This window comes from Lineus longissimus, chromosome 8 (assembly GCF_910592395.1).
Source record: "Lineus longissimus chromosome 8, tnLinLong1.2, whole genome shotgun sequence".
Taxonomy (NCBI): Eukaryota; Metazoa; Nemertea; class Pilidiophora; order Heteronemertea; family Lineidae; genus Lineus; species Lineus longissimus.
In genome coordinates, this window is record NC_088315.1 from 7060463 (window position 1) to 7082337 (window position 21875).

A 21875-nucleotide genomic window follows, 5' to 3' on the forward strand; every position below is an offset into this window, starting at 1 on the left:
CTCAAGTCTGCAAAGCAATTTCCCATTGACATCAACAGATATGAACTCACTAGACAGACATGGTACAATGAATATGAAATTTAACACCACTGGACCAATATCATGGCATCCCCCTGGGGTTGCAGAAAGCATGATTGGATGGATTGTATGGCTATCCAGAGAGCCATCATCATGGTTAACACCTACTTGCGTGATAGTTATGTGTGAAAAAAACATTTTGAAAAGATACAGTGTCACACAGAGAGTCACCAACTGCTAGTAACAGCTTTGTTATTGTAATTTGCTTCAGTTTCGCCACTGCCCATACCCTGTTTAGATATAAAAAGGCGCTTTGTGGATACAGAAGATTTAGCGAAGAAGGTTGGTACTGAATTGTGTAGGTCAGCAGCCCCCTAAAGCAGTAACTTTTGCACACCAGCTAGTCCTCTTTTAGTTTTTCTGGCTATTTCCTGTCTGACCATTTTCTTGTCGTTATTGCCCATGATTGCCTAGGAAAAGAATATCTTTTGTGAGAATCTGAATGTTAACGACTGGCCCCACACCATGTGCACAAAAGACTAGCTCCAAGGAGCCACTGGTCAAAAGTGCTTGCTGCGTCAGAACCCCAACCTCAAGCAATATCCGTCTAAACTAAAGTCACTGCAGCCACCAATCCCACCGACTGGTATAAATTGTCAACTATCTTGACAGCGACAGGGACTGGCAATATGTGCAAAGGAGATGCTGTGGTCAAGAGGCTTAGATCAGACTCTTGACTAGCAGTCAAGAGGTCCCTGGTTTGACCACCACAGCCAGTATGAGACTCTATACAATACAATACAATAAAAACTTGTAAGGCGCTCAAATCCAGCAATTAAACTGTTCGAGTGCGCCCCCTAGCGAGCAAAGTACCTCTGAAATAGGACCGTCTTTAGAGTGTTCCTGAAAGCAAGGAGTGACTCTAGGCCAGGAGTGCTCAGATTGTCGCGCTTGTTGAGCAGCTCGTCCGTGGTGTAGTAATGAAAGGATAGACTGGGGTTAAAGTGTAAAAGTAAAATAATAACCTGTTGTAGTTGATATCGACCATAAACCTATATATAACTTTAACTTTTAACTTAGACTTTCAAAGACTAGTTGCCGCTTGTCAGCCCAGAATATCAATCTTACAACCAACCCTAGAAACAATGAGACCCAAGGGAAACCTAATGCTGCCCTTACCATTAAAGGTTGTGCGCCAAAATTACTGGCAGAGGAAGATCGATGGATTCCCCAAGAACAAACTGATGAGGTCTGGCCCAGCATGCACAGTAAATGTCCCCAACTTCCACCTTACATGCAGCTTCAAACAATTAGGCTGAACGTCAAGAGAATGTGAATATTAAGAACACCCTAGAGAACCATCAAATTATCACTATCTCATATACCATTTCCTATATCATCCTCTGAACAAACAGCAATAACATGAACATTAGGTTGTTTCAACATGACCAAGACGGTGTAGCAATCAGCAAAGGTATGTGTGGGTGTGGCGAGACAATGAGGTGTTCTTTGGCCAAAGTGAAATCTCCAAAGAGCTTTCGAAGTGGTCAGCAAATACCATTGTCACTTTGTGGGGTTGAGAAATGATTGAAGCTGGTATTCATTATGTCGTCACGCTCCTAAACAATGCTAAACAAGTTGCCCATCTCATTTTTCCATGTTTTGAGAAAAACGAAAAAAACAATCCGATATACTAATAAATCGATATTTATTCATGAATATATTTGGAAACATTAATTTATTACATAACAGCCCGTAGTGACTTTTAGGCAATTTTCATATGACTTAAGCAATTTTACAGCCTGAGATAGGCAAAACGATTGTCAGAATCAGTGACTTAGGCATTTTTCACCTCTTTGACAAAGTAACTCAATTCATTTGTGACACAGTAGATAAACTGCAAAAGTATTTAATTTGCTGATAATAATCAGTGATATGATTTGCCTACTCGGAAATCGTACTTGGGTCATTTTACGATTAGATCAAACATTTGTCCTGAAAAAGGCTGATTGAATTCAATGCAAATTGAACGGCAAACAAATTGTGTGGGATCAAACACACAGATTCTTCAAAAGCAGACATCTGATCTGATGTTTTTTTCACATCAGCTCTCTTGAACAGTGATTGGCAAGAACTCGATACTTCCTACTGGTGCCAGTGATATGTCATGAATTCGTATTTTATCTGGGTGGGAGGTAAGAGGAACAATGGTGTATCTGCTGCACGAACTTGGAACAGGAAATGTGCAAAGCTTTGTGAAAATAAGCACATCCAATGGCTTGGGTTGAATAAGTTAGTTTGCAAAAAATATATGAAGCAAAGGAGTTAAGCAACTCAAAATGTGGGGTTTAGATACATGTAGGTGAACCTATATTGCACTGGGCTGGAAGTTTGGAACAAGTGTACTTCCTTTATGCGAACTGTCTTTTACAATAATGCAAAGAAAATATATGAAGCCCAAGAGTAAGTGTGGTTAAATAGGAGAGCCAGCAGAAGGGATGACACACACCAGACTTCAGACTGACAGTGTTCGGCTGTAAATAAATGTTACATGCATCGAGATCAGGATAAACATGGATAGTTTGATGCAGACAACTGACATATGAACCTTCACATGAACTGGTCTGTTTTTCACATACTCTTCCTAACTTTGAATACAAACAGGAAACGTCCTAGGTGGACCTCTGTTAAAGTGATTAAAGCAATGATCTGAAGTCAGTATTTCACCTAAGCTCAAAGGAATGTTCTCTCCTCTGTAGTTGTTGATATGCATTCAGTAATTCAATATGTCTTGATTTCTGTCCAAACATTTTCAACTAGTTTTCAAACATATTTTCAATCTCCAAAACATCAAACTAATATATAAATACATCCACTGAGAGTGATTACCAATTCTGCTTTAAAAGTAAATCGTTTTTGAATCACATTTGGCTGATGAAAAACAAATTGATGTACATTACTATGGTTAGACAATTCTCACAGGGGATTTGCGTCAGAAATATTGCCTGGATAATTCCACAATACACTCTCCCTGGGGATTGCTGTTTATTTAAAATCAGACGCTCATATATCTATTCATATCAAGGCTGCCACAATCAGGGAGACCTCATTGCTTTAAAAGTTGAGTAAAAGCACTGCTTTAGACAGTGGAGAATGATTTGTAGTTGGAGTCAAGTGTCTATCGATTTCGTTGCATACAACTCATTTTTCAAATGTCATTCGAGTGCGAATATATAGTCTTCTCCAGGCTGTTATGATGTAACATCAGTGATAATGATGAGTTCTATCTAGAGCATCTTTAAGCAAGGCTATTCTGTCATTACAGAAAATCATCAAGTTCATCTGATTATCTCAGCGAATACATATAAAGATAAGATATTTGAATGGGGTTTTCACCAAAGGGACATTTTCCTGATATTTGGCGCGTGTGAAAACATCTGAATAATGCATGGCATATTATATGAGAAAACAATATCCCTCAGAAACCAAAGACAAGAAGTTCAAGCCAAATCGAAAGCGCCTCCAAGGAAACCGCTCCTCATCAAATACACTTAGTTCAGAGTTCCCTTGGCTGATTTCGATATTCTAAGCATGGTCACTGATATTAGCAAAGTGAGAAAGGTCGGAATTTGGGAAGGGGGATAATGTGTTGTCTATCTTATGAATGTCAATATGATCAGAATCAAATATAAATAAAAGTGAGTGTGTTATTCAAGAAACGTGTTGTATTTATCTTTAATGTTCCACTTGTGGACTTGATACTTGATAAGGTGGCCTACCCTCAATACAGTTAGGGTCAAAATGGCCATATAGCATTTTAGAGATGTCATTATTTTTCGCCCGAACTCAAGTTATTTTGCATGGACCTCAATGGTTTAATGCCAATGATTTAATTGCAAGGAAATGTTGAAAAAAGAGAGGAACAGAATATATGTATTTTGTTGTTTGAATCAAAAGACACGACCAGGCTTTCACAAAAAGTGGTGTCATTGATATCACTCGGAGCAAGCCATGAAGGACAGAGCTCATTATTTAGAAATGCAACAAAACCTCAGGTATATTATGTCCCAATATCAGTTGCAAAGAACTGTTGAAAAAAAGGAGAAAAATGTGTATCTTGGATCCCGATTGTTGGTTCCATCATGAGTCAAATGCTTGAATACCACAATGACCTTCCCACATAACCTATTTGCCCACATGCACTCCCTGCATATTGATGACAGCCAAGGTATCTTGAACAATCTTAAGGCACATAACAACATGCTCATCAATGAGGAAAAATGCAACATTTCTTCATTCTTTTGACATGCCAACCGACAATCCTGACGTCCCGAGGATGTTATCACAACAAAACAGCCATTAGTTCTCATTCCAACTACTTCTGAGTGCCTCCAGTGAGGTTTCTACCCATGTTAGATTGATAGGTTTTTCTCCTTTTTTCAACTGATGACAGTAAGATACCATACAGGGATCATGACACAAGATGGTCTCTGAAGAGACATTAATACCACATAATAATATGAAAAGACCAACTACACTGTTTCTTGCTTGGTAGGGGTCGATATTATCAAGATTTGCCTCGATAACTCATTGGACTAGGTGCAAGCAGGTTTTGTTTGAAGACAATAGACCAAGTATTTGTCTAGGCCTGATTTCTGAGGGGCAAAATAGCATACGACAATCGAGTTCAACCTGGAGTAGGCTTGGTTTTGCAAAACCGACATCATAATGACTGACTTAAAAACTGTCATTTGGTTATAATTTTTGACAGCAAATACAACAGTGATAAGCATTCATGTTAGAAACAAAGTAAGAGAACGTTAAAGCAAGGGTAATTGCCACATATTTTCGTCAGCTTATCTTGCCTTCATAAATCAAAGCACTTCTGGGTATTTTTTCAAATAAGACAAATGTCTTGCAAGAATACAGATATCAAATCTGAGAAGAAACACAAAGGCACTCTCAAACAACCTAATGTCAAATGACGCCTAGTTTCTGTTTTGATACCATCATCTGTTGCTTAGTTGGTATCAGCATCACAAAAGCTAGGTGAGAAAGCACATGCCATATCCATTACCATAGAGGAACAAATGCTTCCTTTGGTTTCTTCATTGTCTTGTTGGCTTAGCCGGTTCTTCATGTAAAGTACAAGAAGTTAACAATACTTTTGCCTTGACTTTTGCAAACTATTGTTGATTGCTGGCATGCAGTCTGAGTAAACAGCAGAGGTATATGCACTGACATTCATCAGCATACCACTTAATGTCCTTATGTCACTTAGCAGAAGATCCTTCCAGTAGGTTGCAGGAAGTATAAAACTTTTATTTGTCATCTTAGCCGAGATTGATAGAGCGAGCCATTTTTGTGGAGAAAAGATGAAAAAGAGCATGAGATACTTGGAACCTCTCAACACACTTTTGGTCAACACTTGTGCATAGAAACACAGTATGACTTTGAAACACCAATTAAAATATTTAAAACTCAAAGGGTAGTGCTTCACGAAAATAACCTTCAGGTCCACAGATTCACAAGAACTCTTGCTCTGTAAAGTCATTAATTATACATTTCTTTCTCAGTGAATTTTCTTCTGCAGTCTTGCCACATCCGACAACTTTGCCAATCAAACCTAATCCCACATTCACCTTCAAGTGAAAATCTTTTATAATTCTCAAACATCCCGGGAACGTCAGAGCAAAGAGAGATCCCTTGGGTAAATGAATGGCAAATGTCAATTTCTCACCTGGAGTTAAAAGATCAGAACAAAGCAAAGTAAAAATTATAAATCTAAGACATTAAAGGCTGTATCACCATAATCCACTTTTTCTAAGACTTGCTCTTAATTTCTTACTAAAACTTATTTTCCTGGTTTGCAACAATCAAAGGTAATTCGATTTTTTAGTTACATCTAGAAGGAGATTCTTTAACACCCAACAAATTTGTCTCTCCTTAGGCATATTTTATGAAAGAAGCATTGACTGATAATCAGGACGACTGACATCATGATACATGTAACAGAAGCTGTGTTGTAACACTAAAATACAGAATAGAGAGGAGAGCAAAGGTAGTGGGGACGTGTCACTTTGAAAGATGATGCATTCACATTACCCTAGTTAAAGCTGCCACCCACACAGACAAGCGAAGGTGTTTTTTATTCAACTCATGCAACCCACTGCGCCCAAGACAAGTTTGTTGTGGGATAAACTGCTTGTCAATCAATCAGGCCAAATCAATAATTAGTGCACGTAGAAGCCAAGATTGATTCTTTTCACTGGTAACTGCAATTACACCTACCGAAAAGCAAGATCAATGCAGTTAAAACAGCAGCTGCGGAAGATGCAGGTAATGCAATTAATGAGTTTTCTGGACTCATTCATATAGGAAAGTAGATGGAGGGAGGTCTTTCCCCTTGGAATAGATTCAACTTATCCTAGACATTGGCGTGTCTCTTTGACATAAACACTTACAATAACATTGCATGTTACAGAAATGCTTTGAAGTTTTGTAAAATGTTGGATGTCATGCAACAACGATAAGTGTTCATTCCCATCATACAGGAAACCTCTGAGTACAAATTAAGTCGAAATTTCATATTTTTGGCACTTTCCATTAAAAAATCAGCTAACATCAGTTTAGCATCTGGGTTTTGCCACTATTACGGCTATTTTGTGGTCGATACCAAGTCAATTGATATATTAGTGAATTAACCAATGCATGTGAACAGTTTTACGTTGGGCATCATGGAAGACGGCCTTATATTGTTTTGTTGGTTTTTTTTCCAATTTGTTAACTCTCTCATGCAGTCAGTCATATGGCATTTGGGCATTCCCTTGACAAAACACACTACAATTCAGTGCAGATAAACTGGCAGATCCAGATCGATATGCCCTCAGCAGCGGTGGATATGTGTCAATAACTGACAAATAAGCATCATTCCAGGGTTACTGATAATGAGTGCACCACCCTGTGAATTGGCTCATTAATATAACTGGCTGACACATTGCAGAGAGGGAGGTCTTATAGATATATAATATCACCAACATAGAGTCACTCTCTGTAGCTAACTACATGCCAATTGTTCCACATTAGAGGTGGAAAATGTTGCTTCCAGCTCACATATACATTTGAAAGAGGGATCTAGTGGTGGCACGGGAGTGCTAAAGAACCTATTAAGCAGATTTCCCAAATACAACTAATGTATGAAGACTGATTGTCATTGCCAAGACTGTATTAGTTGTGCTAAATAGAGTAAGCACGATACTAGTGATCAACAAATATTTCCACCACAAAGGATCGCATATGAATGCAACTTCTGCAAACTGATGTTAGTTATAACTATCACAAATAAACGACTCTTGCAGAAGCTGAATTTCAAATGGAGTCCAAAATCAAATGGGACATGTTTTATAAAATTTCTCCTGAAAAACATATTACTAGTTGAAAATGAGGTACCAGTATTTGATAAAAAGAAATAAGAATATCAACCAAGAAAAAATGTAAATCCTATTGATCTTGATCAGTGCATTTCAACTAGATTTCCTTTTGACATGCGGGACCAGTCACAGAAGTATTACAAGAGGCCACCAAAACTAGCTATTTGAACTAACTGCTATCTACTTTACTGCTATCTGTTATGAAAAATTACAATTTGCACTAGCTTATTTGGATATAACATTATTACCAGATCATTTCATTTTTTAGTTTAAAACTGTCACTCACCTTTAATGCATAAAATTTCAGGGAGTATTCCTAAATAATAGAAACACATATTCCAAATACGTTGCAAAGTAGTCGAGTCCTACAGTCAAAACCCCAAAGTACACCTTTCTGCTAGTCCTCTACGATCATCGGCAGTCACTATATCGATAAACCAATCCGCTGATGTATCCGTCACTAGGCTAAGCTGGGAATGATGCCGTAGCGCAGAAATGCCGCCACTAGCAATAACTACGTATGGTGCTAACCAATCGCACTGGCTTTTGGCGGCGATGTCATCTATGCCTTGATGACAAATCGATGTGAAGCAATCAAGAATCTTTGTTCGGCCCCAATCTGATATTGGAAATGAACCACATGAACCCAATCACTTCTCCTATATTTCCCTGAAAGATATTTTTCACAAAACGATCGTGGACGAGAGTTTCGAATAATTGATCTGGGATGCAAGCATTGTAATTTGCATGATTATTTTGTCTGATACCAGGGCTCCCAATTACAATGTTAATTGCCTTTTTAATGTGTTTGGGAATGGGAAGGGAGGGAGGGGGGGGCAAAATTAAAAATGGAATAAACAAAATAGACCAAACCCCAAATTTGTATGCTTTGTGTTTATCCAGGGCTTCTCCAAGCTACATCTTAACTTCCAGTATTGGCATTACAATGTGATGTTAGATACAACATGACGATGCAACAGGAGGGAGACACTGCTAGTACGAATCAACCTAGATACACAGATGGTGACTGAATTGAGCAACTTAGATTTTGTCTACTCCAATGTCTATACCAATCATAGGTTCTAGTATTTGGAGATTGACTGGTGTAACCATCATATTAACTAATACCACTGTGAAACGTAAAGAGGGCTGACTTGTCCCGTACGCGATTTAGACCGTTGTGATTGAGCGTTGCGTCAATCAGTGTCAATACCGTTGCATTGTCCAAAAGTCGCTGCGTCATCCGTGGATTCGGTCACGTCGGGTTGACCCGTGGTGTCGCTCTTCGTGGAGAGACGTTCCCTAACTAATATTATTAACTAATACCAGTCTGCATCACCAGGTGACAATTTGGGGTATGTCACACAAGTGGCTGGATGATAAGGCACTATGCACAGAAAGAAGACAAATTCACAACGGGGCTTAAATATCGCAATTCCAAAAATTCATCAGATCATTTAACTAATGTTAGACGCATTTGCTAATGTCCTTAGGCAACAGGCTAGCTTAGCTCATTGCATAAGCTTAAGAAGTTGCCATGTTGAAATTGCTTCAGGCATACATGGATCACTTCTGCTTGCATGCAACTGCATGTGACATACCTGACGAGATATGTAAAGAAAATGGCACATGCTGCAACTGAGAGAAAACAACCTTGAAATCAACAGCAGCCAGCTATTTCCATAAATGAGCACTACTCAAATGAAAATTGCAAATCAACCAGTTATCGAGCAAGAAAAATGTGAAATAACGCATTCCACAAGATTGAGTTAGTGGATAATGAGACACCATAAAATAAGTTTTATCACGTGTTGTTGGAAGGAATTTGAAGTGACAATGCTGTCATTGAAGAATTTATAGAATAATTCAACAGATGCAAGATTCTAATGCACTAATCGGAAATTGTCATTCTGTGGCATGCAAGTTGGGTCATGGAGAATTACAATTATTTGCATGGGATATTAATGGATATGATTATACCAGATTCTTCATATTGGAAGTCAGAATTATCAGCACTTGCTCTCATTAACAAATTTGAAGGAGGCAACCAATATCACAAGTGACTAAAAATGAAACTAATCAAGCAGGTTCTGCAGAATTCTAAAACCATTTTATCCAGGATATGAACTGTGCTAATTTGCAGTTGGGCCCATCAGCAATCTCAATTCATCTATCATGATCCCAGTAACAATTTCAACAATATTAAAAATACAATAATCAATACAACCAAGAACCAATATTTCACTAGTATTAACGAAATTGATTTCACTGATATGAATTTGATCAAAACCTGGTCTCATCTATAATTTCCTAATGTGTGGGTAAAAACCTTGAATAGCATATACTGAGTCAGATACCTTATATATATAGTATAATAGATATACAAAAAAAACAGGAGTTCCATAGTGAACAGTAGGCCTTTTTGATAACTATAAACTTCAAAGGCTCTGACATTTTGGGCAAATTATTCATTAATACTGGAAATGTTCCTATAATAGCATGAAGTAGAAAATACATCACCTTTTTCTAAGACATGAAAAATTTCCTGGGAGACCGGGCCAAGCAGTCAGACACATCATCCTTAGAAAGTTAGCGGGTGGGTTACCTTGTTTACATTTGACAGATTCTGCTCCAGCAGAAAGAGCTATTCAAAACTTTTTGACAGCCTCATCCATCAATTACTAGTTAAAGGAGGTAGCATATCTGTCTAGACACACAACAAAATCATTGATCCATTACATTTAGATTACTCAGGGTTGATAAGCATGTCCTGCATGTGTGTTAAAAAGATCAACAAAAGGTTTACAGAAGAACCTCTGAACGATATTTGACTATAAGCCCGAATCAAACTTAATTTTCTTTCAAAAGCAAGAAAAGCAATTTTCAAAAACTGAATCTACTTTTTCAGATCCATCTGTGCCATGACCATGGCCAAGCCATTGGTCATGTCAACCAAAGAGGAAGAAAGAATGAGAAGGAGGAGGCCAACAATGTTGGTGATGTGTGTTTACCAAGAACAAGGAAGCACCATTGGCTGAAAGATCAGGAGGAGGAAACCGTTAACAAGTTTATGGAAAAACATCCAGCAAAAGGCATGGGTAAAAAGCACCCACTTTCAGAGAAGTTTATCACGACGTCCATCAGCCAGAAAACAATCCCTTGTTCAAATACATCTTCCAAAAACCAAAACATTTTGCAAAAAGCTCTTCCTATTATTGGTTAAGAATCAAAAGAGACAAACATCTTCATAATTGACTCAAGTGAGATGCACATCAATAGCTAATGGAACATTTGTCTAAAATGTCCATTTATAATTTCATTTTTCAAGCTTTTTCAGAGAATAATGGATGTCTCGAATGACATCCTCCTTAGTAACCAATAAAAACCAAAATGACTGCTGAGGCGAAAAGCACTCAGGTGCAGAGATAAGGCAATACTGTAAACCTGAAAATGTCTGAACATATTAATTTTTGCGATTTGCAAAAATTCCTAAAAATATTAAAAGGGAAATTTCTTCTGGTTTTCCAATCAGATATAAATTTTTGGAGGTTTTATTTTTGCTAATTCAGGGGTATTTTTTTGAGGGGGGGGGGTTGAACTCTGCTTGATGAGCATGTAAATATTCTTTTTAATACACAGAGAATGACCTGAAATCACATATCAGAGCATCGATATTTTAAAAAGGGTAGATCAATGTAGAGTCAGTATACCAGCGATTAATAATGTCAATGTAGTCTAAACTCACATCACAGAGCATCTACTGTTCAAACACTAAATGAAAGGGGAACACAGACCCCCAAATTTGAGCAAACACAAATACTCGTGCATCTACAGTTTTAGACCATAGTTTGCTTACCCATCATAAAAAGTTTGCTTCAGGGACCTTCATTTATATGAGCAAAACATATATTATTCGTGTGACCTCGGACTCCACAATTCTCTCCAGCTATCGGAAACCTCTGCCCACGCCTCAATCATGCGTTGCAACAACATTTTTTATGAGAAGCGTTGATTACAAATGGAAGGTTTGAGGCAATATCGACAGAATGGTTGTCATGGGATGAAGTCGTAAACATGGTCCTGATCAATCTTACAGCTCAGCTCTACAGTTCCAATCTATCGCTCTTTAAATCGTGGATCTTTAATTCAAAGCGGAAATCCAACAGCAGCGGATGCTCAGTGACATTTTCATTTCTCATCCGTAACAATCGACAAAAAGGAAATCATCTATTACCCCAAAATCCCATAAAACACGTGCTTGTCAATTAGGATGAGCTTTTGCATCATTAGATTTAAGTACATTTGACCAAAATTGCATAGTAGAGAAGCCTAGCAGTGCTGCCGAATTCTTGAAAAAGGGCATAAATCACCTTGCACAGGGCTCAATGACACAACGTTGATAAAAAGCAGTTCTGATATTGTTTCAGTTGGTTCTCTTCTCTCTTAGATCGCTCACAAAAGGTCCATCTATTGGCTGCAATCGAAATTGAAATTGTCATGACAGAACTAGGCGCATCTGAAGTCTTGGTTTCGAAACTGAAATTAGGACGAACTGCTGCAGCCATTGTGATGGCAAAAAGGGTAACTTGATTTCAAAGTATTTACAAGTAAGACCTAAAGCTTATATTATTACATGGAAAATTGATCCATCACACTTGGTACCTGAAATCTTCATTTGCAGAAACATTTCTGACCCTGTTTTAAAAGAAAATGCAATACCAACATTAGCATCATTAGCAATTCGCTTGTAAAATATCATGCAAACAGTATTTTGAATCCTTACCAGCTTCTTTTATAAGATTCTTAAAAAAATATCTTACATTAATCTGGCAAAATTTGTACATCAGGTATTGTGGTACAAATATAGCCCCAATACAATTATGGCCCCTGTAGCACTGAAATAAAAGCTAGCAGTACACATTAATCCACAGAGAAGCTGAAGATGAAGACCCAGGTCACACCAATGGTTGGAAAAACAGGATCCCCTACCTGTAAGCTGTTATCTGGTCAGGACCATCAGCTTCAAGCATGTTCCCACTTGATTTTCGTCTGCTGGTCACTTCATCTCCAATATCAGCGGTAATTGCATCATCAAGCATCTTGATGGGGCAATCTCACCTAAAACAAAAAAAGTGAAGAAAAATTTAATTGATCTGTGGAACTATTGGTGGTAATCTACCAGCCTCCTACCCGATATAGCTGTGAGGATTCAATTTGAACACACAAGAAGACCTAGTGTCAACCTGACCATCTCAATGTCAAGGCATCAAGATAGTTAGACTGAAATGATATGTGACCCACCACTGCAAAATGAGTCGCATGTCGCACAGAAGATGATCCTAAAATGACACCTGGACATAATAGAAGAAATTGATATACTGAGATTTCACAAAAGGCAGACAATAGTGAAATGAACAACAAGTCCGTCTCAACCTGTCAAGCTCGGAGCGACATGCGACTCATTTTGCCATGGCGGGTCACATATGGCCGAGATCGAAACAAACCTAGCAGACCAAACTGACTCAGGAAAAGGATTTCAGCACCATCCCTCTCTGCCATCTACTGGAAAGAGTTGCCTCTACAAATATCTTTCGAAAACTGATAACAGTCTTTGGGAAATTACATTCTCAGATTCTGCATGCTGAATAATGGTCACAATTCTCAGTGCCACATGGCATGGAGCGACGAGCGCAACTTCATGTCCTGAACATAAACTTTTAGTTCTCTCTTTTGATTGAAGATGGCATTGCTGTAGCAATCACTACCACCTCAGTAAGCAGCCTAAAGTCAGTTGAGGCTGTAGGGTGTCCAGAATCTCCAGCCAGGATTTACAACCCAGTTGCCAAAAGGGTCAGCATCAACTATAGATCATTCTCTACAGTAACGACCTTCGAATTCACAAATAGTCAACAGTGTGATTATCATCATCAAATAGTGAAGCAGAGTCAGCCATCCACCCTCCCCATCCCCCGAAATTGGCATTTTGTGAAATTCAAAGTAATACTCTTCATCCTGATTGTCCCTCATGATAGGCGAGATGACATTTTCCTGCACAAGTCCTAATTGTTTGATTTGAGGGGTAATTGACTAATGCAATTGGATTTTGTGAATCCTTGCTATCTGATGGTGGCACTATGACGACTATCGTATCTGACCATGACCCATGATTCCCTGACTCACGGATCAATTCCAGTTTACAATTATAAAAAGAGGATTCATTGATGAAATTCAGCACTATTTCCCAGTCTGTGCAATTGTACCATTGCAATATATCATTCCCATTTTTCTTGTACTTACCTGAATGACCATTGTACCCCTCAAATTATCATAGCTAAAGTATTAGTCTCCTTCTGTGACATCACATGCAGATTATACAAGGAAAAACTACTTAAATCGGCAATTTTGCTTCCGAGTCAAAACACCAATTTGATCAGAAATTGGTGGTAGAGGGGTTAACCATTGATATTGGTACCACCAAAAGCCATCCTTCTATGCCCGGAAGTGTAGCTGGTATCGTCAATGTTCCATCTCCTCAAACTGGTGACAACGATGTTATCATTGCTTGACACTCGAGACGTAGATGACACTTGAGATGTTAGTCATCCAGTCCACGAGTACTCTCCCAAGCTCCCCGCCTTTCTTCTCTAAGAGTGTAACCATATACCACTCTTTGATGATCGATAAATACACAACCAAACAAGGAATCCAGTATATCTCGTGTTTGGCCATCGAGAGGACCAAGCAAGAAAACCAGATTCTCAAGTTTGGCCATGGGAGAGTCTTGTATGAGGTGGCAGGTCAAAACTTTACCTTAATTGTTTAACTTTGTAGGTGTACACTCAAGATTGGAGCATTTAAAAATAAAACTGGACACACACGAGAGTATCACAGAATACCTGTATCTATTTCTCTTTTTTACTGGGGAAGATGTAGATATAATGTGTCATCTTTTTATACCGAACTAACACTGGATGATTAAAGCAGCATTGCAAACGGAGCATTGGATTTGCTACAAGCAGTATCAAATGTCAAAATCAAAGGTAGTCTGCAGTAGCCCATCAACATCTGCTGCAAAATTCTGGAAATAAATACCACTTCATCCTAATTCTGAAGTTTTCACCAGAACATTCTTTGCAAGCAACAGAGAATGAGTTTCAAAAAGTTCCATCCGACACTTTCTTTTCACTTCAATGAATAACTGTGTTTAACTAAAATCTTTGAAAATTGTGCTATCACAAGAGAAATTTACCATCATTGTTGTGGTAGCAACTGACTTTTGAGGTTAAATCTTGGGTTAAGTGCATAGCAATATCACAATATGATGTTTTGTAGTGATAAAATGGGCAATAAAGTATTGATTGATCCATGTTTCGAATGAGAACCTCTTTTGTCCAGATAACCCCTTTAAAGATTGATTCAAATCAAAACAAAATCAGAAAACCTGGGGCAGATGAGCCCAGGTATCTTCAAGCACTCCTCCCACTGAAGCTTTCTTCCTGGGCAACCTTAGTTTTGTTCCCATGGTGACATCACCAGGCAAGCGGATCAGAGAAGATGTACAAACTCTGATGGATATGGACAGCGTGAAATAACGAGTAAAATGAGTGAGCCATCCTGATGAGTCAGCAACGCCCGACTGATCTAGACGCACTGGCACCAGTTTGAAGATAATGCACGGAGATATACCATGGATGCTGAGGGAATCCCGACGCTATGATGATGCATTGATGTGTACTTAGGATTTCTTATTCACTATTCTGTGGCTAATATTTGGTGAGTTTGATTTATTTTATCTCCCAGATGTTGGTAAAAATATTAAAGAGGTTTTTACAGAATTTTCTAATAACATCGTACATGTAAAATTCAATGAACTTGGTAAAGAGTGGTCAATAATGTCTTAAAGGCATGTTCATGTGTGTACATTGTTTACATGTGGCCTGATATCAATTTTCGTAACTCTGGCCGAAGAAAATTGACCAGAGTGTCTCTTTACCAGTCTATGCAACATTATGTTTTAGAGTTATACCAAAAACTCATCACTTCAAGAGTAAGTTGGTGTGAATGTAGCAGTCTATTAGAGGCAGTAGCAACCTCCTCTCATATGCGGATCTGGTTGAGTTGCAATGTCTATACCTCATCAGACATTCTATTAATAAACCCCAAGCAGCTGATATCAGTCACATTAAATACCTGGAGAGAACCAGGTCAATATGTTACTCTGCTGGTGGATGCTGTATTTACAAAAATATGACCTGCAATTCTTGACTAGCTTCCGATTATCGGAAAACTGCATCGGAATATTATATCCCAAAGCCTTTAGAATATTGAACTAGAAAGGAGTGCTGAAGCATTGCAAATGCGGATGCACTATCTTTGCAAAGTGATTTCAATTAAATCCTCCAACTATTGCAAGAATTAGAAATTCGTTACTGCACAAAAATATAAGCCCCATATTATCTTTATTAATTGGTTCCATAAATTTCACACCAGCAATAATTATCGGCAACAGTTTCTAAAAGCTTCTGCCTCCCACCATCTGGTCACAGGTGCAAATACAGGTGGACAATAAACTGACGATTTAAACAGTATGATTCACCAATTCTCAGCAGCTTTGATACCTTGGAATTGGCCTGTACATTCATGTCAGGCAATTTGAATAACCTCTGTCAGGTTTGGCCCCCTCATTACTTATCTTATTACATGATCGGATGTTGCAATTTAAACATTAGAATAGCTTGATTTATAAATCTGGGGTACCGTGGGAGTCACTTTACTACATTTATCTCATTTTCTGGATGACTTTTTGTGGTATTTGCACCTGAACTCTTCAAATTATGACAACTGGGACTGATAGAGCTGTCCCCAGTTTCATCGAATTGCCCTCACTGTTTCCACAAGTCACCTCACAACAGATTATCAAATTGTCAGAACTGTTCGGCTATACCCAGCTTGGAATTTACAGGGAGTAGTAAGTATCAATTTGCCTTTTTTTATCATCATCGTCCACATCCTCATTATCACAAGACACAAGTGCAGAATCAGGTGGGGTGTTCCAAATTGGAAGTTACATTTACATTTTTTCTCTGATAATCCTGAGCATCAAGCCAACTGAGTCATCTATACCAACATCTGCATGTTCCAAGCCGAGCCTAATGACCGCCACTCCAAAGCTGTCAACACCAACCAGAGGTGCACTCACTTTTTCATCATAAATATTCCTTTGAATTGCAAGGGCTGCAATCAGACAGGTCATTTGCCTAGCCTCATCCTCTCTATCTGCAGGAAACAAACCTATTCTGTAATTTACCCAAAACAGTGAAGTTTTTGAAGGACAAACATCGTCTCCCCGTTATCTGCAAATTCCTCCTCTTGCAAGGACAAGTCATCCACAAACTGTCTTAACACCAAAAAACACATACCGGAACTTATGGAGTTAAAATATTTTTGGCATTTGTTTTTTCTTTTTTTATGCAAAAAAACCCCGATTATCCTATGCATAACATCTAATGGCTTTTTAAAGTGACATGCAAATTCCAGTAAATTGCCATGGGTCATCATGCACATTAATGACATCATTATCCCGCAATTCGTTAAGCATTCATGATTCATTTCACCAGTTATCTGTAAAGCACATTATAGAAGGCATCTCGAGATAAGGGTGGAAGTCCATGCAATAGATGCGTTTTACTCAATTGGATATTTCCGTTGTGGTCTGTGTGAATTGTAGATTACAGATCACAGAGGGTATGAATTCCGAAATGATTTCAATTTATGACTTGTCCAGATTTGAAATTGACAAAGAACTTTGGTCACCAACCAACCCACCTTTATATTCAATGGTGTCCTCCCTTTCTCAGTCTTGATACACACATCCACCTTATGAACCTAATCTTGGGAGAATCAACCCAATTCTGCTGCACATCCTCACATTGCTAAGCACTTGCAGGTGATTGATGGTTGTCATCTTTAGTGTGGCTGTCTTAATAATTCATATGCCACAAAATATGGTTCAAGAAGAATGAGTCATCTTGTCCTTCAAGCTCTATCTAATAGTAATCTGAACCGGTAAGGTAAGTGGAAAGGCAAGACAAGACTAGAAATAAGTGTCAAAATTGATCTGCTGTATTATTGGATCAGAGTTTACTTGAGGTGACCAGTTTAAAAGCAAGGATAAGGGCTACAGCTTGCTTACAGGTTTCTGATAAAAGGTGAATTGGTCTACGGAATTGTTTATTACCAACCATGCAGTTTTGAGTTGTTCCTGGGGATAGGAATTCAACCTTTAACACAGGCAGTGGTAAAACAAGAAGCCTTTTAATGAAAGTGGGGGCCTCTCACTTCTTTTTTTCACAGATTCTCATGAATATTTTTCACCATGATGTCAATGAATAAATCCAAGAAAATCAGTACACCAAAGATTCTATATTCAAAGATTAAGCATTATTTTCTTCATGATTAGCACATATTGTATGTAAATGCATTAGTCACAAGAACACGAGGGGCCTCAAATACATGACTAACCACTCTCATCGACACTCGTAGATCAAGGGGATGCAAAAAACTTTAGAAGGTACTTAATATTTCATTAAGAGTCCTCTCTTTGAAAGTCAAGTCCACTCGAAAATCTGATTCAGAAACTTAGGGAAATGAAATTACTGTCAATGTTTTTGGAATGCATCTTTTAGTCAAGAGCAATGTTGATATGGGCTTGGTGCTTTTCTTTAAAAACTTCTGCAATGGGATTCATACGAAAGTTTTCTGGATTTTCTTTCTTTAGGAAAGTGCCACATATAGCCCGGCCTTTAGATGTATATCATATTTTTGTTAGGACTCTCACAGGAAGCCAAGTCCACTGGAGAGTGTGATTCATACACTTATAAACTGTGATATGAAATAAACTGTCAATGTTTTAGACGATGTTAGAGTACCTCTTGGATTCAATAGCAATTTTTATAGCTAAGTTTATATCTTATTTGTCACGGTTTTAGTTTTGAGATTTAGAATTTGCTCAAGGGACCTAGCTGCAATGGAATTCTGTATTTTTCATTTGAAAAAACCATGTCTAATCCTTAAGGGCTGCTCCAGTTGGTTCCTTTCCACCTTTGTATCCTCTGTGTTTATTTCAAGACATGATAAGGCCCAAATCTAAAGGTATACAAGCAGTGCAATCCATTTAGTTCTCCTTTTCTATATGAGTTCATGTTCAGTAAATTTTGAATTTTATTTTTTGAATACTAAAGAAAGGGGGCAAGCAACAATGCAATGGGAACTTGAATATAGCCTTTCATCGAAAAACCATTAGCAACTCTGCCTAAACTTCTCTCAAATCTTGAACCCCGCCAAAAGAATAAACTCTTGCTTGAAGTCAATGTTATTCCAGCTATCAGTAGCCATACAAATCTTCAGATCATCAGTCACCCTTCCTAATTCTCCTTAAAGTCAAAATCCCAAAAGAAACTTCAACTAAAATCTTGCTGGAAGACATAAGCGCATTCATATCAATAGTCACACAAAACTCCACTTCAAACTTCATATCCCCGGGATGTTGTCTCCATTACCTTTGAACTTGAATAAGGATGTCGCCACTGTTGATACCGTACACCGCAGGTCGTCGCTTGTCGATAATTTGATCATTGTTCCATTCAGTTGCCTCCAATTATAAGGAAAGGGGATCGAACTTTTGTGTAACTTATACCATTATTGACGTTAAAGGCAAGTTTGAGAGAGAGACAATCAAAACCTTTAGACTTGTTTCGGGAACAACTATCCTTCAGCTAGAAAGTACACTTTTTAAAGAAATTATAGCACAGGTTTTGAACAAAATTAAGGTCTTACTTAGTGGAAGCCCTTAATCTTGACATCATTATCAACCTGGAGGCAGGAAGACGATACTGCTTTTGGTCAAAACATCATCCTTCAACTAACTACTGGCAGTATTTAAGGGTTTTTTTTTATATGTCTACAAACGATTAAAAAAGCATGTGATCTTATCAATTTCAAGAAATGAAGGTCTCTTGGCATAAACTGGCCCTTTATTTGTTCCAAGGTTATGCCGGCATAATTTGTGTCAGTCTCATCCTATTCCATTTGAATGATATAGTGCAATCACTATTGAGTAACAGTCTGAGTAAATACCAATAGGTGGCTCTGCCTTTGAACTGACTGAAAACACCGCATTAATGCAGATCGACGGAATCTTGGGTTGATCAATCATTATGATTCTGGTATATTCGCACACCCCTGCCAAATCTCGGACCTATTCCACAGATTACGAGTGGTGGAACCACAAAGGTGGTGTGTCTTGACAGCCTGACCACACAGTTATGCAACTGTGCCGTAGGAGTCTACGAAGAGTTGTTGATCTAAGTCCATCCTTCTCCTTCTTCCTCCTTCTTCCTTCCTTGCATTCTTAAATGGTCATTCCTCTTTAGGTGACAAAGGTCAAGAGATGGGTCAACTTTAATCTGTCCCCGCATCAGTCATCCTCGGAATTAATGATGTTTGTACATTTTTCAAATTTGCTTTTTCAACTGGTCAACTAAACACTTCAAATGGATAGTAATGAGTGAAACTTGAACATAAAGATGTTTACTGTATCATTTTGATCACATGACCTCCCAATTTCACACCGAAGGTTTTCTCAGTATGACATAGATAACGATTTTCCCATCAACCATCAACATCACATGATATCAGGGAAGTCGTTAATAGCACGCAATGTCACAGATGGATGCTGTGAACATCGAAATCATATACAATAAGGTGCGAGAAATCGAAATTTTCTTTTTGTAATGGAAACCATGGGAATATTGAACTCTGTGCACGCTATTACAGACTCGACTTACCAATTATAATGCAGGGATGGTACAGACATATTGTCAATGTCGGTTGAAATATAGACGTGTGGAGTGATCTGTAAAGTCTTGGGAGAAATTCATTATCTGAATGTGATAAGGAATGCACAGCCTTCTGCACATAATTTACTCTCTTGCTTGGGAAAGCTATATCTTCAATTCCAAACTCAAACAAATTGCTGGTGATCTTTGGCATTTAGGCATTTGTCAATAGACCTAACAATATGTCAAAACACACAGTTTCGCAACTGCCAACAGCCCAACCAGAAGTCACTATAAAAAAAGAAGCTGAATGTCGGCCAAGCTGTACAATGGCAGACAGGATCAAACGCAAGCAGTTGCGTTAAAAAACTTGGCCCATCAATGGTTAACATACACAAATTGATCTGCTCATTTCCGGAGGGAGCAAGATCATGAGGTGAGAAGAGCAAGAGAATGAGAATTTGCTGACAATGGGGTCTGGACTATCATTTAGAGACTGAAGAGTTAACAAGTGCACAACCATCATCAGCAGGCCAAGGATTATCAAAAATCTCCCAATTTCCTCGAAGGAAATTGGGAGATTTTTGATAATCCTTATATATTTATAATATGAGAACACCATTTCCACCAGTGGTTCATTCAGAAGACATGTGATTTGCAAAATAAACATTGGCAAGTTGGTTACAAGAAAATGATCTTCAGATTGACTCAGGATGTATTCACATGGGATACTGCTTATTTATGACCATCATTATTAGCTATAACTCTTGCGAATATAAACAATTCACACATGCTGCATTACTCATATCAAGAAGGTGCAATGTCAGTTCTTTTTTGTTATAAACATCATCATAGGAAGCACTTTCTTTCAGCAGATAACTTCAGAAACCAGAACACCTCACCTTTTGAAATACAAGATATATGAGAATATGTACATGCCCTTCTTAAAGGGCCAGGTGAGGTGAGGCACCAACTGAACACTATAGGAACAACATGGTATTATAGTATACATGAAACAAGAAGTGCAAATTCCTGAGGAAATCTCCTCTCCTAAAAATACCAGGGGGACACATGCCTCACAGAAGAGAGACTATCTGTGTATTCATGGCCCTTTTAAGATATTCCAGGAAGTGCCTCAAGATACCAAACAAATTAATGGGGTAAACATGTCAGAGACACTTTAATAAAAATTTTCACATTCGAGTCATGAAGCTGATTAGCCCTGGTCAGTGTCAAGAGATGACCATCCAATGAAGAGGGATTACGGGGCTCCTCACAACCTATGACGGTAATTATATAAAGGAGTCCATACTCTGACATAGTCACTGGTTGCGTCTAAAAATGAAATTTTCCTGGGGTACTCTTTCTCTTCTTATCCTTCATTTCTATTTCTTCCTATCCTTCTGTTTTTTTCTTTCCCTTCTGCTCTTTCTCTTCTTATAATCCTGTTTGTTCAATTTGCAGTTTTCACTACAGCGTCATATCAAACCAATAAACTTAGCTTGAAATATGTTTGAGGATTTGAATCTGTTGGTAAGGGCCGCACAGCATTAAGGACTACCCTGGCACATCCAAGCCATGTAATTTTTAA

The 21875-nt window shown here is 38.3% G+C and overlaps 1 protein-coding gene across 3 annotated transcripts in view; it reads right to left on the reverse strand.

Annotated features, from left to right (window-relative positions):
* The window catches only part of LOC135493029 (tumor protein p53-inducible protein 11-like), a 176264-nt gene that overhangs the window by 104647 nt on the left and 49742 nt on the right, over positions 1–21875 (reverse strand). For 2 of the 3 annotated variants that reach the window (XM_064779783.1, XM_064779782.1), the window contains exon 2: positions 12438–12566. In XM_064779783.1, coding sequence (XP_064635853.1) covers positions 12438–12547 — 110 coding nt within the window. In that variant the 5' untranslated portion in view covers positions 12548–12566. Of the gene's footprint in view, positions 1–7734; positions 7935–12437; positions 12567–21875 lie in introns of those variants that run through there. The other variant, XM_064779781.1, reaches the window with a different exon arrangement.